The sequence below is a fragment of the Perognathus longimembris genome, chromosome 12, assembly GCF_023159225.1.
Source record: "Perognathus longimembris pacificus isolate PPM17 chromosome 12, ASM2315922v1, whole genome shotgun sequence".
Taxonomy (NCBI): domain Eukaryota; kingdom Metazoa; phylum Chordata; class Mammalia; order Rodentia; family Heteromyidae; genus Perognathus; species Perognathus longimembris.
Window position 1 is genome coordinate 29,776,626 of NC_063172.1, and position 16,270 is coordinate 29,792,895.

Below are 16,270 nucleotides of genomic sequence, written 5' to 3' on the forward strand. Positions count from 1 at the left end.
CAAACAGAAAACATTTTATCTTGATATTCTCTTAGCCAAAGACTTGATGTTGGGATGGGGATATGGCCTAGTGGCAAGAGTGCTTGCCTCATATACATGAAGCCCTGGGTTTGATTCCCCAGCACCACATATACAGAAAATGGCCAGAAGTGGCGCTGTGGCTCAAGTGGCAGAGTGCTAACCTTGAGCAAAAAGAAGTCAGGGACAGTGCTCAGGCCCTGAGTCCAAGCCCCAGGACTGGCCAAAAAAACCCAAAACAACAACAACAAAAAACCCCAAACAACAAAGACTTGATGTTGCATGTATTCAATTACAAAGGATATAGTTTTTCTTACTTAAAGCACCATTTCCCAAATTGCATTATTTCTCTTAGCATGTGTGATAGCTTTGAATAAATGTCCACCAAAGGTTTGGTTAAAGGCTTGGTTCCAAAGACTATGTCACTTTCAGAAGGTGATGGCAGGTCATTCCAAACAGGTCTTTGAAGGGAATGTGAGCTCTCAGTTGCTTTTTTTTTTTTTTCCCCTCCCCACTTCTTGGCCATGAAGTTCATGGTTTTACTTTGTCTAGCATTCCCACCATGATGTGTGACCATAGGCCAAAAGCAACAGAACCAGCTGTTGCTTTTAAAGACTGAAATCTTTATTACTGTGAGCCAAAATAAACCTTTTCTCTTTATAAGTTGATTAACTCAGGTATTTGTTAAGAGCTCTGCAAAGCTAAGGCCACACTGGGCTGAGAATTCTAATCGGCTGGAACTGTTGGAAACACATTACCTTTCTTTCACAGTTAAGTGAAGTTGAGCGGCCCTGATCTGTATCTCAATTTGTCTACAGCTTCCATTTGTTTATGAATGCTGTGGCCTCTTATTTGCAGGTTGAATGATGATTTCCACGCTTCTCTTGGGATCTTCAGGACTGGCTTTCTACAGACAAAACAGAAGTTTGGAATTTTTCTTCTGAATATTTCAAAGGAAAGCAACTTTTATTCAGTGACAACACATCAGGAACACTCCTGCTTCTGGGCTTTCCTTAGTCCTTATTATTTCCTTCGTTCCACACTTTCTTCCTTCAGTTACCTGCCTACATTTATTTCCTCTCCCCAGTCACCCTCTCATTAAAGCCATCTCTGGCCATCTTTTCTGTTTCATTTTTCTCCCCTCTATATTCCTGTCCCAATTCAATTTTTCTTTACCAGCTTTCAATATTTTACATTATCAGGTATTCTTTTTCTTAACTTGGCTGTTCACTGAAAATATTTCCTATACCTAACATAATTATATGTGCAGTGAATACTTACTAACAGTGAGATGAGGCCTGGTTTGGGAATCATAAAGCCCTGGGTTATACTGTAAACAATTTGTGTGTCCTAGGGTAGTTCTCTCTACCCTAATAAACCTCAGTTTTCTCACCAATAAAGTAGAAAACATGAGCTATCTTGCAAGATAGTAGTTGTGAGATAATGTTGGTCAAGTATTTTATCTTCTTGGAAATCACACAATAAATGTTAGCCCTCTGCTTTACAAACTGAGAGAAACCTCAGAGATTTATTTTTCACATTTTCCTTTCTTCCTTCCAAAACCTTTTTAAAAAATGGGTGTATAAGTCAGAGTTCCAATTAAAAAAACAACAACAACCTCTTAGGATGGTATAGTTACATTAGGGTCAGGCTGAGTGGGACTGAGGTCTAGAGGAATACAAGAAAAAAAAGTAACCCATAGCATAGCAAGCAGAACAGTTAGGACTCCTAGACCCAGAGAGGCAAGATTGGAAGGAAGGAGAATTGGATAGTTTGTTTCCAAAGAAGTGCATGTAGATGACCTCACAAGAAGAGAACTAGGGGAATAAATAAATAGTAACTTTCTCCTCTCAGAATGACCTCTTGCTTGGTCTTCTATCCTCACAGACAAACTAAGCTAGATGGGTGGAGAACTCAATGGTATCAGCCAGCCATTGAGGTTAGCTCTCAATGTAAAGAATAGGCAGAGAAGGATGGAAACGAATCTGAGGAGCCCCCAGTGCTCAAATGGAATTACACAGTGAGGCAAATGCCATGCCTAAGCACAGTGTTGTGGGCCACATGAGACAAGTATCTCTTTTATAAGTTAAATGTAGAGGCTAACAGGTAGTAATGGTGGTTTGATTGGGAAAGGTTTCCTGGAGATTAAGTTGATAAAACAATAAAAGCTGAAGGGTGGCAAATTATTATTTTAGTAAATTTAGTATTTTATATTTTTAGTATAGCAAATAAAAAAAATGAAATGAACTCTCCAAGATTTCTTGTTTTGATGTAACATCAAAAGATGGGAAATGAGGATGAGAGTGAGTTGTAGTTAAGATCTTTTCATAGGTTTTTTTTTTTCCAGCTTTGACATTTTAATCTTTTTTTTTCATCCTATTGCTTCTGAGCACTTAGGCTCAGATGTGCAAACCAGTATAAAATTTTGTAATCATCTCTTTAAGTTGAATGGCTTTACCTAACTTAAAATAACTAAATCTAGAGTGGAATACAATAGTTTAAAACAAATTGTGTATGCTTATCACATAATGCAAAAGGGAGACTGATTTATATTTGTCTGAAAGGTTAATAGGCAAGTTTAATTTGGGTCACTATTCATATTATGCATCATGTTCTTTATGTTCATCCTTCTAACCTTTAGGAAAACTTGAAAACAGGCACACTCATTATATGGCAGCTGTATACTGTGGTAAGAAAGGGCTGCCTACATATAAATGGTTGTATGAAGTGGTGAAATTGTGTGTTGTGGCGGGGGTGGGGGTGGGTTTGGGAGTGATTAGGGGCAGAGGACTGGGAAGTTTCTTGAGTATTTTACCCAGAACCATAATTTGTGATAGGTTTGCTAGGTTAGGCCATTGGACAGGCAGCACACAATGATGACTGAAGTAGCTATTTCCTCTGTAATTAGATGTAATTATTATGATAGTTGCTTGTCCTCAAAAATCAAACCAGAATTTCCAGAAGTATCCCTACTACTGTAGCTACAAATGTCAAATGGGGGGGGGGGGGAGCCCAGCTAATAATTATAAGCAGAACAAGAGAGGGAAGCGTGGGCAGTTAGTTATACTTCAGACGGCTTCACAAGATGTTTGGGATGTGTTGTTGAGAAATCCAGGGAAAGGAGTCCAGTAGGACTAGGGCAAGCCCGGCGAAGGCTACTGAGGAGTTAAGGCCCAGACTAGCGCATCTCCACTAGGCAGGACAAGGGTTTGGACTCACCTCGGGACTCTGCTGGCACCGCCTTTTTCCTCCCGACTCTTCTCGCTAAGCCAGCCACAGGCACTGACGGCCCCTCGCTTGGCCCCGCCCCCCACCCCCCGAGCCGCGGCAGGCCCCGCCCACTCGTGGAGGACGCCTCTCGGCTCACCGTGATTGGGCTGCTGCCCGCGGCCGAGGGCCCCGCCCATAGTCTGGTCCCGCCCCCACTCTGGGCCGCGGCCGCCCCGCCCACTTTCTACTGGGCTGCAGCCGCTGGCCGAAGGGCGGGGTGGGGAGGGAGGGGAGGACGGGGAGGACGGGAGGGGAGGGGAGGGGAGGGGCCGTGCTCCGGGCGGGAGGGAGATCCGCTGTGGAGTTACGGGAAAGTTGGTCCGAGTTCCCAGAGTTTCCCTCTGTAGTTCCCCCGGGCTTGGCCCGCCGGTGCCCGGGTTCCCGTCTTCCCTCAGGCTTTCGCCGTTCACCCGCTCCCTCTTTCTGCCACCGGCCGCCATGGAGCAGCCGCCGGCGCCTAAGAGGTAACGAACTTGGAGTGGAGGAGGGGGCAGGCAGCGCCGGCGGCCGCGGGGCGGGGGCGGCTAGGCCGGGCCCAACTTCGACCCTGTCCCCGCCCGCTAGGCCCGGGAGCCCTGGCCCGCGGTGGGTCGGGGGGTGGTCGGGGAGACGAGTTTGCCCGCGGGGCCGTGAGGCCTGAGGGGCGTCGGCCCCTCGCCTACCCCACCGGCCGGCCTGGCGCGCCCGGAAAGCTGGGTTGGCAGCGCCGGGCGCCCCGCGGCCCGACCCCGGGGCCGTGGGCTTGTCCCTCGCGGCAAATTCGCAGAGCCTGGAGACCTTCCAACGAAGAAACGAATGGTGGTTCTTACAGACATTGAGACTTGCTTTGTCAGTTTGGTTTTCTTTTCTATCAGAGATGACGGTTTTTTTTTTTAATAGTTTAAGTTATTATTAATAGCTACCCCGTGTAAAGTTATTGTGGACATGCTACACTGACAGGTGTTCCTCCTCCTCCCCCTTCAAGTTTGAAAGAATTTATGGAGACATGACAGTATCTTAAATTAGAGTCCCCCCCCCCCCCCATATAGGTTTACAAGTAGTGATGCTTTGGGATAGTATTTGTTTATGTTTGATCTGGGATACGTTGGAAACATGGGCATACAAAATAGATGTATTTAAATTAATATTTACAATGATCAGAAGAGGGCCAATCACTATTTTCACTGATGAAAGTTTCTACTCTTATCCCCTCCCCCCAAGAATGAATGAATTGGTTGATGCTGGACGAAACATTTAACCTCAGTCTGTGTGTTGTGTGTACGTGTACGTATGTATCCGTGTGTACCAATATTGGGCTTGAACTCAGTATCTGTTAGCTTTTTTCCACTCAAAGCTGGTACTATGCTACTTGAGCCATGGCTACATTTCTGGCTTTTGGGTGGTTAATTGGAAAGTGTCATGGACTTTTCTACCTTGGCTGGCTTCAAACTGCGGGACTCTTGAGTAGCTAGGATTACGGTTGTGAGCCACCAGCACCTGTCGTCAAGTCTTTCATTTTTAATTTATGAAATAAGTGTACTAATGTCTATCTATAGTGAGTGCTGTGGTGAAGATTGAGAGTTTGTCTGCTTTGATATCTGGAGGTTTTTTTAGATCAAAAGTGTTATGCTAAGAATGTGAAATAATTTAAAAGGTACCGAGCTATTAAGAATTAAGTGAGTAGATGTATTAGTCTTGAGGCCTGGAAGCCAGCTGTTCAGGTGAAAAAAGGAAGGTCTTGGACAAGTTTTCAAAGGGGCCTGCTAGAGCCCTGAAAGCAACTCAGTTGAAACATGCTCTTCTAGCATATTTTGTAAGTTGTTTATCTTCTAGTACTCACTGGACACCAGTTTTAATACTACCTAATATACCGGGAACACTTTTTTCTTTTTTCTTTGGAAGGACTGTAAAGGGACACCCCTAACATAATGCAGTAGGCCAACTTGAGCCACTTCGAATTGTAGTAGAGACTATTAGCTCTACTGTAAGTTATCAGAGTTTCATTACAAGTGTAAGACAGTCTTTACTCTTGCAAAGACATTAGACAAGGGAAAGTGTAGGTGGTAATTCCATGAGGATTTATACTTTTCAAAATGATGGTTCAAAAAACTCCACAAAAAACAAAATGATGGTTCAGAGAGATTTGTTATGACCCAGGAAGGCCTTTTTTTTTTCTCTTTTCCAATTTTAATTTTAATCTAGTATCTTACTGTGTTACCCAGGCTGGTCTTCATAACTCAGTAGCTGGAACTATAGGTTCATACCACTGTTTGGCCCAAATAGACATTTCTGAAGAGCAAAAGATATGTTATATTAATTCTTTATATTTGAATAGTTGTTGAATTTTTTTTTACCATTTTTACATTAATAATGAGTGAATATGAATATATCTCCATCTCTGTCTTTGATTTCTGTATATCTATACAACTGTATCTATATATAATCTATATTTGGCAGTACTGGGATTGAACTTGGGGCGTATGCTTTCTAGGGAAACACTCTACCATTTTGAGTTATTCCCCAATCCTATATTCATAATTTTTAATCCTCACACCAAGGGAGTAAGTTGGATTATAGATAGTAATTCTGTTTTTGTTTTGTTTTGTTTTTGGTCATGGGCTTTGAACTCTGGACCTGTGTCCTGTCCCTGTGCTCTTCAGCTCAAGGCTAGTGTTATACCACTTGAGCCACAGTACCACTTCCAGTTTTCTGGAAGATAACTGAAGATAAGAGTCTCATGGACTTTGCTGCCCAGGCTGGCTTTGAACTTCAATCCTCAGATCTCAGCCTGCTGAGTAGCTAGGATTACAGGCATGAGCCCCCAGCACCTGGCTATGTCAGAAATTGTTGACAATGACTTTTTGTGTTGCCCTTTTGATTATTGCTGTCTAATAATAAAGTAGAACTATCAATTTTGAGATCAGTTGTTTGCCAGAAAATTCATACAGTAGTTGGGTTATGTTCTGAGAAACTCATCCTTTGGTGATTTTGTTGTGTAAACATAGTAGAGTATACTTAAACAAAACTACGTAAAAGGCTATTGTGTTACTAGGCAATATAGTCTTATGAATGTATGTGTATGAGGTCTGTCATTGACTGAAATATTGTTGTAGGTGTCTGTGTTTTGGAGAAACTAGAGTTTTAGCCCTAGGCCTAGCTCTTGTTAGCCAAGTTCTCTACCACTTGAGCCCTGTTCCTAGCTCTGCCTTGTGTATGAAATCTTCTTAAGAAATGGTCATCCTCACCCAGCCACTTACTGTGTTAGCTCAAAATTTAAAGTTCTTGGGGCTGGGGATATGGCCTAGTGGCAAAGAGTGCTTACCTCGTATACATGAAGCCCTGGGTTCAATTCCCCACCACCACATATATAGAAAATGGCCAGAAGAGATGCTGTGGCTCAAGTGGCAGAGTGCTAGCCTTGAGCAAAAAGAAGCCAGGGACAGTGCTCAGGCCCGAGTCCAAAGCCCCAGGACTGGAAAAAAAAAAATTAAAGTTCTTATTTATAAAATGTACTGTGGAGATCAATGAGATCATAAGAAAATCACTTATTACACTCTTCATAATAAATTCAGTAGTGTTAATTCATGTTTTCCTTATTAAATGGGTCTCAGTGAAGTTAAAATTTTTGTCATATGGAGAACTCGTGCCAAAAGCCTTAGTCTGATTGGCTGCAAGAGCTGTGTACTCCCTTATTATGTTCAATAATCCCGAATAGAATTTCATAATGTAATGGGTGCCATTTTCTGCAATCTCCTACTTCTCTTTGCTCATTCCTTTCTTAATGTTTGTGAGAATATCATAGTTGTGTCTGTGTTGCTGATATTCACTGCCTAGCTTAAGAGATAAAATATTACTAATATATCTGAAGCCCCTGTATCTATCCTTCCTCAATTACATTCTCTTCTTATATTACAGTGGTTGATCACTATCCTGAATTGTGTATTTACCCTTTTAATACATGTCTTTATATTTTCAGGATGTTACTTGTTGACATACATATATAAGAACATCAACCCAGCTTTGTCACTGACATTAAGTTTTACTTTTTTGGTTATTATTCTTTTCCTCTGGAAGTTGGATATTCCAGTATGCAGCCAGGTTTAAGAATCTTGACTCTTGGGCTGAGGATATGGCCTAGTGGCAAGAGTGCTTGCTTGCCTTGTATACATGAAGCTCTGGGTTCAATTTCCCAGCACCACATATATAGAAAATGGCCAGAAGGGGCGCTGTGGCTCAAGTGGCAGAATGCTAGCCTTGAGCGGGAAGAAGCCAGGGACAGTGCTCAGACCCTGAGTCCAAGGCCCAGGACTGGCCAAAAAAAAAAAAAAAAAAAGAATCTTGACTCTTGAGTTTTAAATAATATGTTAAATAATACTCTCACCTTCATATTTGTTGACTTGATATCTTTAACAAGGTTTTTAAAAAAAATAAAACATAAGTAATAAAGGTAGCTGGTCTGCTATTGTCTTGAGGTACCAGAATGGGTCTTAGATTCCTAGATTTTTGTCACAGAGGCCTTTGGGAGTAAAAATAACTCTAGTTGTTACTGGGTAGATTTGTAGTTTTATACAGTGCTTGTCAAAGAGAGGATATACTATATGCTCTAGATATGCTATTGATATATACTTTACTGGATCAGTCTAACATTCCTTGACTAGATTATAAGACTAGTAGTTACTTAAAATTTGTTTGGAATCAAAGTTGGTGTTAAACAATGAAAACTGAAGTATAAGAGAGTAAGGTGCTGAGTATTTTCAAGATGAAGGAGAGATCTTTGTTTCAAGTTGTTAGATTCTGTGACAGTTAAAAAATACTGTGAAAGGGGAAGTTGGGGTAATGAAGTGGAAGATTGAAATAAAAATGTTTGGGCATTGAAATATTCTCACAAATGAGAAGTTAGGGTAGAACATTGTAGGGGCATATATTACTATGAATGAATGATCAGTCAGAGGGAGATTGTTTTGGAATATAAAAGCAAAGGTAAATAGAAAAGAATATAAGAGGATAGAGTAGAAATTATTTGTGTGTTCCTTACTAACCGGTCTTTAGCATCTGTAACCCTGACTTTAGGTTAGGAATTAGAACTTCAGATACATGATAGAGAATTCTCAGAGCTCTGGTGGGATGAAGAACAAAGTTGGTTGGGACAAGGGAACAAACTAAGTAGATAGTAGAATACCATGAAGATGTTTCAGTGAGAAGAGGGGATGATGAACTTCATTTTATGTCTATAGTCCTGCTTTATATGTTCTTAGAATATTGGAAAGCAAGTAAATTCTTGTTTGCTTATTGTTGGAAAGATTCACTAAGTGGAGATCTGTGTCTTTGTGAAGATGAACTCTAAGAACTCTTAACAAAAAGTACAGGTAGCTGGCTGCCTTAGGGAAGAAGCTCTATAGCTTGTTTCCTATTTATATTTTTTTGTGGTGCTGGAGTTTTTGTGGTGCTATGGTCTTAGATATGCTAAGCATGGACAGTGTTTTGTGTTGCTGTGATTTTTGCAATGCTGTGGTCTCAGACATGCTAAACATGTACTTTACACTGAGCCACACTCCCAAGTCCAGAAATTTTCCATTTGAGGGACAGGCCAGTGAAAAAAATGCTCAAGGTAGACCAAAGGGAAAAGAACCCAGCAAACAAGAATAGCTCTTTGATTTGATTTAAAGCACATGCTTTAAAGGGAACTTAGGAAAGAAAAGCCAAAAGTAGAGTTCTGGCTGAAGTAGTAGAATGCTAAGCTTGAGCCAAAAAGCTCAGGGACAATACCCTCAGGATTGGTGTGTGCATGTGCGTGTGTGTGTGTATGTGTGTGTGCATTCGCACATGCACCCCCCCCCCATTAGTTTCTTGTCTTCTTCATCTCTTCTCTTTCTAGATGTGAGAGACTATGATTAAAATAGTATCTCTTTTTCATGTTTAGGTTGTTACAGTAATACATTCTGGCTCCTTTGACAATGCTATCATCTCTACTAATTAAAACGAGAAAGATGGAAATGAAATCAGTTTGTCAACACTAGTCAAGAATCATTTTTCAAAATACAAATCACAACCTAATAGGTCATGAAATTAATTTGATAAATTATAGCCATCATTTCTTAATAAAACAAAAAGAACAGAAAATATACAAATATTGGAAAACAGTACATTTCATGTGATTTCTGTTCCTGAATTTAAAACACAATATTCTTTTTTCCAGATCATCTTTCAGCTTTAGGATTTTTGGCTTTCTGAAATTATGGGCTTAGAGTCATATAGTTAGAAAGGAATGCAAGTTAAACTTGGCTTTATAATTTAGATGAACTTTTGATATATTTGAGGAAAGCATAAACTGAAGACAAGAAGTTGTAAATGTTCTTGATTCTATTTCTTTGACACCACATAGTCATTCTTTTGTTGCCTCTGAAAATGAGCTTTCATACTGATTACTCAAGGCAGAAATTGACTATAACCTTTGGTTCATTCATTTGCGCATCTACTCACACAGTAATTAAGTGACTGCCTTCCAAAATGCCAGATGTTAAGTGCATTAGCAAATGAAATAGATAAGATCTTTCCTAGAACATACTCTCTAGTTGGGGCTTGAGCTTTGAGAGGTAGAAGTAGCGTGAATTGATACAATTGTAGAACCTGCTTAATAGGACACTTGGAGGAAGCATCTCTGAGTAGATGGTATTTAAACTGCAATATAACATTGAGAAATTATCCTGGTGTGGACACACACGTGTATGTAGTACTCAAGGTCGAGAGAAAAATCCATGAGAAAGCCCAGGAAAGACCACCTTAGTGGTCTGAGGGAATTAAAGTAAGGTTATTGTGGCTAGGTTTTAGAATAGGAGAAGACTAGTAGAGATTAGGTTTGAAAGATGGGCAGAAATTCAATGATAAAGGTAATGGAAAAGAATTTGGATTTAAGGCAGAATGCCATGGGCTATCATTAAATGGTTTAAAGCAGGATTTCATGCAATTTTCTGTTTTAAAAAGATTATTCTAGTTGCTTTGAGTAGGTAGTAGAGAGTTAAGAATATGAAAAGAAACAGTAGGCTGATGTAAAAATTGATAGAGATTGTAGAGAGAGTGGAAATGGAGAGAATGGGACAGGTTACATTTTGGAATTAGAAATGAAGTACTGATTGATAGACGAAATGTAGGAAATTAGCTAATTAATTTTGCTGGTAAGAGGGCTTGAACTTGGGGACTGGTCTTTAGGTTTTTCTACTCAATGCTAGCATTCTACCACTTGAACCACAGCTCTACTTCTGGCATTATGGAGGTTAATTGGAGATAAAAGTCTTACTAGCTTTTATCAGCTGGAGCTGGCTTTGAACTAAGGCCATCAAATCTTAGCCTTCTGAGTAGCTAGTAAAAACCAACCCAGTTTTTTTTTTAATTTTAACTTTTTTTTTTTTGCCAGTCCTGGGGCTTGGACTCAAGGACTGAGCACTGTCCCTGGCTTCTTTTTGCTCAAGGCTGGCACTCTGCCACTTGAGCCACAGAGCCACTTCTGGCCGTTTTCTTATATGTGGTGCTGGGGAACTGAACCCAGGGCTTCATGTATATGAGGCAAGCACTCTTGCCACTAGGCCATATTCCCAGCCCCTCCTTTCCTTTTCTTGTTGAAAACTTCAAGTTGTTTGAACTGCTGGTTCTTACTATGTGTGTTTTGTTGGTTGTTTACTTCAGACTTAGTTCAACATATTTGTCTTCTGTATTTCCTGCAACTGGGCAGCTGGGTCCAGAGATGGATCAGACCCAAGTTGGATCCCTTAGGCATTGTTATAGATTGGGCTTGGCAAGACAATAGTAAACTCTTAATGTGTAATGTTCTCTTTTTCTCCTGAAGTTAGCAGCTGTTAATGTTAGTACTTATTTCTGTTAATTCATTGAGTATTGGAAAATGATGAAATTCTAAATACATCATTTTGTTTTCACTTATTAGATGGGATGTTTATTTATAAAGTCACTTCCTCTTCCTGTTTGGTTACCCATGGTGTAGTTTATAAAGGAAAGAAGGGATGAATGCTTGTTCCTTTTCCATTATTTACAGTTTTCAAGGTAATGAGTGCATCCCCCCCCCTTTTTTTTTCCCCACTGGGGACCTTGTTTTCAATGCTTTCTTGAGTTGACTTGAATAGGATGCATTTTAATCTACAGCATTGACTATCATTATGTACAAATTGTCTCTTTTTTGTCATTGTGAGTCTTTCAGGAGAGAAAACCACCCTAGTGGTATTTGATAGCTTCTTTCCTGTTTGCTGTGATAAACTCTTGAGGGCTCATCTACACATTTCTGGAATCAACCAGTTCTATAAGAAGCTCTAGTTTCTTTTATATAAAAAATGATATTCTAAGACCCAGCCTGGATACTAATATCCTATTACATTTTATAACATTTAATTTTTTATAAACTTGTTATATTTATTCCTAGGTAGAAGAACTGATCCTTTCAAACTATGGTACAGTTTCTCAAAAATACTTGTCACCCAAGTGTTGGTTGCAAGACTGAGATGGGGAAGATTATGTAGTGGGGCTAGTCTGGGTAGAAAAGTTCGCTGTGCCCCAAGTCAACCAATAGTCAGGTACAGTGGTGGGTGCCTCCCAGCTCAGCTTCATGGCAGGCTGAAGTCAGAAGAAACTCCAGATCAATGGGGGCCAGAAGTTTCACAGACTTCATCTTAGAGGAGAGAAACTGGATGTGGTGGTATGTGCCTGTCATCTCAGCAGCACAGGAAGGCTGAAAAATAGGTAGAGTGGGGTTCAGGTGTGGCCTCAATGATGCATCAACTGGGGAATAGTTTGAAGAACTTCACAATTTTCTCTAGTGACTGTACTAATTTGCATTGCCACCAGGAGCATGCAAGGGTTCCCTTTTCTCCCAGCTCTCCTCAGTACTGGTTATCTTTTTGATAATGGCCATTCTAACCGAGTGAAAGGTTATCTCATTGTGGATTTGATTTTCCTCATGATAAGTTATGTATTGAACATTTGTTTGTATACATTTTGGCCATTTATATGTTTTCATTTGAGAAATTTCTCTTTGGGTCTATTGCCCATGTTTAAGTTGAATTTTTTAAACTGTTAAGTTTTTAGAGTTCCTATACATTCTTTTTTATTTTATTTTTATTTTTTTGCCAGTCCTGGGCTTGGACTCAGGGTCTGAGCACTGTCCCTGGCTTCTGTTTGCTCAAGGCTAGCACTCTGCCGCTTGAGCCACAGTGCCACTTCTGGCCATTTTCTATCTATGTGGTGCTGGGGAATCGAACCCAGGGCTTCTTCATGTATACAAGGCAAGCACTCTTGCCACTGGGCCATATTCCCAGCCTCCTGTATATTCTTGTTATTAACCAAATAAAGTTTACAAATACTTTGTTCCATTTTGTAAGTTGTTTCTTTATTCTGTTGTTTCTTTTGCTCTTCAGGAGCTTTTTAGTTTACATATTTTTGCTTTTGTTTCTCATGCTTTTGGGGTCCTGTTTAAACAATCCCCACCCATTCCAATGTTCTAGAATAGTTTTATAGTTCTGGGCATTACAATTAAGTCATTATTTTAAGTTAATTTTTGTATTGTGAAAGTGTTTAATTTCATTATTCTGCATGTCAGTACAGATTTCCCAGCACCATCTATTGAAAAAACTCTGTTTTCTAATATATGTTGTTAACTTCTTTGTTAAAAATCAGTTTAGGCTCTTTATTTTGTTACATTGGTCAATGCATATGTTTTTATGCTAGAATTGGATGTTTTGATTGCTGTTGCTTTCCAATTTATTTTGAAATAACGTAGCTGTTCTCTTCCCCTTGAGACAGACATATTGTGTAGTTTAGGCTGATCTTAAACTCCTGCCTCACTGAGGTCCAAGGTAACTGGGGTTATAGGTAGTTATGCACCATCAAACCAAGTTTGAACTCAGGTAGTCTAATGCCTCTTGCTTTATTCTTCTTTTTCAAAATTGCTTTGACTATAGGCATTCATTCATTCATGTATTTAGTGGTGTCACACAAATTTTAGGATTATTTTGCTATTTCTCTGAAGAATGTCTTTGGTCTTTTTGATAGGGCTTACATTAAATTTATTGATCCCTTTGAGGAAGGATGGAGAGTATTATTTCTACCATGAACATGAGAGCTAGTCCATTTTTTTTTTTTTGGACCACTTCAAATTCTCTTCCCTCCCTCCCTCTTTTTCCCCTCCCTCCCCCTTCTCTCCTCCCCCCCCCCCCCCTTTCTTTCTTTCTTTTGCTTGTCCTGGGACTTGAACTTAGGGCCTAGGTTCTGTCCCTGAGCTGCTTTTGCTCAAGGCTAGCACTCTGCCACTTGAGTCACAGCTCCACTTCCAGGTTTTTGGTAGTTTAGTGGAGATAAGAGTCTGAGACCTTCCTGTGTGGTTGGTTTCAAACCAGGACACTCATATCTCAATCCCCTCAGTAGCTAGGATTATAGGCATGAGCCACTGGCACCTGATTTAATTTCTTTCATTAATGTTTTATAGGTTTTTATTTTGAATTGAGGACTTAGATGCTGCCTCTGAGCTTTGTTCTTTTGCTCAAGGCTAGTGCTCTCCTGCTTGAGCCATAGCTCCACTTTCAATGTTTTTGGTAGTTTATTTCCAGTCTCAATGAATTTTCTTTTTTTCTTTTTTTTAGATCATCTCATTTTATTGCCTCACAAACATTCTGAGGTAAATGCTATTATTATCCTAAAATTGCAACAAAGGCAATTGAGAATCACTGGTACACAGCAATTTTCCAATAACACAGAGACTGCCTTAGTGGCAGAGCCACCCAGACTCCAAATCTAGAATCCAAATTACTACAAGGTCCTATAAGGCAGAAAGCAGAGCATGAGGTACATTGATTAAACACTGCTGCAATGAAAATTAAGGCAAGCAAATCCAAAAGATCATTATTGTGCTGTGATATTTTAGTAGATTCTTAGTTTGAGAAGAAAAAAAGAAAACACACTCTATCTGAAGCTAGCTCTCTAATTATATTTTAATAGTTGGACCTTAAACTCTTTGCTCTAAGAGAAAAATTAGCCGCACACTATACAAATTAACTGAAAATCAGAAAAGGACAGATAGGCAGCTACTTTTCCCTACACATCAAACAAAAAAATAGGATCAGAGTCATCAAGTAACTACTACCTTGAGATTGAGTCAGTACAAGACTAGAGGTATTCAGCTTCAGGGTTCATTATACTGGCATCTTGCTTTTTTTTTTTTTTTTTTTTTGGCCAGTCCTGGGCCTTGGACTCAGGGCCGGAGCACCGTCCCTGGCTTCTTTCCGCTCAAGGCTAGCACTCTGGCCGTTTTCTGTATATGTGGTGCTGGGGAATCGAACCTAGGGCCTCGTGTATCCGAGGCAGGCACTCTTGCCACTAGGCTATATCCCCAGCCCGGCATCTTGCTTTAGCAAAAAAAGTTCAATGAATTTTCTGACCAGGCTGACTTCAAACCCGATCTTCAAATTTCAGCTTCCTGAATAGCTAGGATTACAGGTGTGAGCCACTAGAGCCTAGCAAGAACTTTTCAAGAACTTTTGCCTCTGGTTAAATTTGTTTTGAGATGTTTTAGGATATTTTATACTTCTTATGGACTTTGTTCCTTATTGATGTTTATTGATTGGCATAGGTTGAAGTATTTGTATCTTTGGAATGAATCCCACCTGATTTTGAATAATCTTTTCTTTTTCACCCATACTGGCCCTGGCATTCAGGGCCTTGCTCTCTCATGCGACTTTCTTGGTGATGGTTAGGACTTTAACACTTGAGTCATATCTTCAGTTCTGTTTTTTTGTTTGTTTGTTTGTTTTGTTTTTTTCCTTTTTTCCCTAGTTAAATGGAGACAGAGCCTCTTGGAATTTTCTGTCTGGTTTGACTTTGAACTGCCATCTCCCAGACCTTATTCTCCCAAGTAGCTAGGATAATTGGCATAAGGCTTTGATGTCTGACTAACAATTTTTAAATTAATTCATAAACAGGTGCTGTGATACTGTTATATTTAGTTTGCTAGCATTTTGTTGAAGATTTTTTGCATCTGTGTCCATAAGGGACATAGGCTTATAGTTTTCTTCCTGTTTTGTTTTGTTTTTTTCTAGTTTAAATGTCAGGTGTCTTCTCTTCAAGACAGTACCTTATTTCTGTATTCTCTGGTAAAGAGAAATGTTATGACATAATGATGTGGAAGGTTTGGAAGGGCAAGTAAGCTAAATGCTATGTGATTTTCCTTATCCCAATAGGAGCCTTAATAGTATTCATGAAGGAACCCTCATGACCTGTATCTATTGAAGGCTTCATCTTTGAATAAATTGGCTATTTAATTTTAACACTTAGATTTTAGGGGTGGAGGAAGTCAAACCATGGCAATAGGACCACCAAATTGTACCAGCTCCTACCAGCAACTTTATTTTAAAAAGACAAATCTGCCTGACCATGTAATGAATCCTATCTCTCAATTTCCCTGAAAGATTTCTTGTGGTTGGCTTGTTCTCTACAAAATTTCCAGTTCATGCTCTAAAGGCATGCAGTCAAGTATAACTAGTTTTTTTGACCTGTGATAAAAAATATATTTATGTTGTAATTTTGAGGTGTTAAAATCCACAGTGTATCAAATACAGATAAAACTATGCTCAGTATGTTGCATTTGCCAAGGCAGGAAAATAAAACTATATGATATATATGTGTGTGTGTGTGTGTGTTACTGTGATATTTAATCATGAGTTTTTTTTGTTGTTGTTTTATTTGCTTTTTTTTTTTTTTGTGCTGGTCCTAGGGCTTGAATTTAGGGCCTTGGTGTATTCTTTGAACTTCTTTTGCTGAAGGCTAGTGCTCTACCACTTAAGCCACAGCTATGTAAGGTTTAGCTGGAAGGAAACCATTACATGGTTCAGGCAAACAAGAGTTTATTGAAGGGGGAGCATATTGCCGGCCCACACATGGTGGAAGGTGCATGGAGAAGGGAGGGAAGGGGTGATTTCTGGCAGGATTGGGGTTAACATAGGGAGAAGGTGGG

General features: G+C 39.8%; 1 protein-coding gene across 1 annotated transcript in view; it reads left to right on the forward strand.

Annotated features, from left to right (window-relative positions):
* The first annotated feature begins 3,568 nt into the window (after positions 1 to 3,568).
* Stk3 (serine/threonine kinase 3) overlaps positions 3,569 to 16,270 on the forward strand; it is a 214,945-nt gene continuing 202,243 nt past the window's right edge. Inside the window, exon 1 of the mRNA XM_048359095.1 lies at positions 3,569 to 3,752. Coding sequence (XP_048215052.1) covers positions 3,727 to 3,752 — 26 coding nt within the window. The 5' untranslated portion in view covers positions 3,569 to 3,726. The remainder of the gene's footprint in view (positions 3,753 to 16,270) is intronic.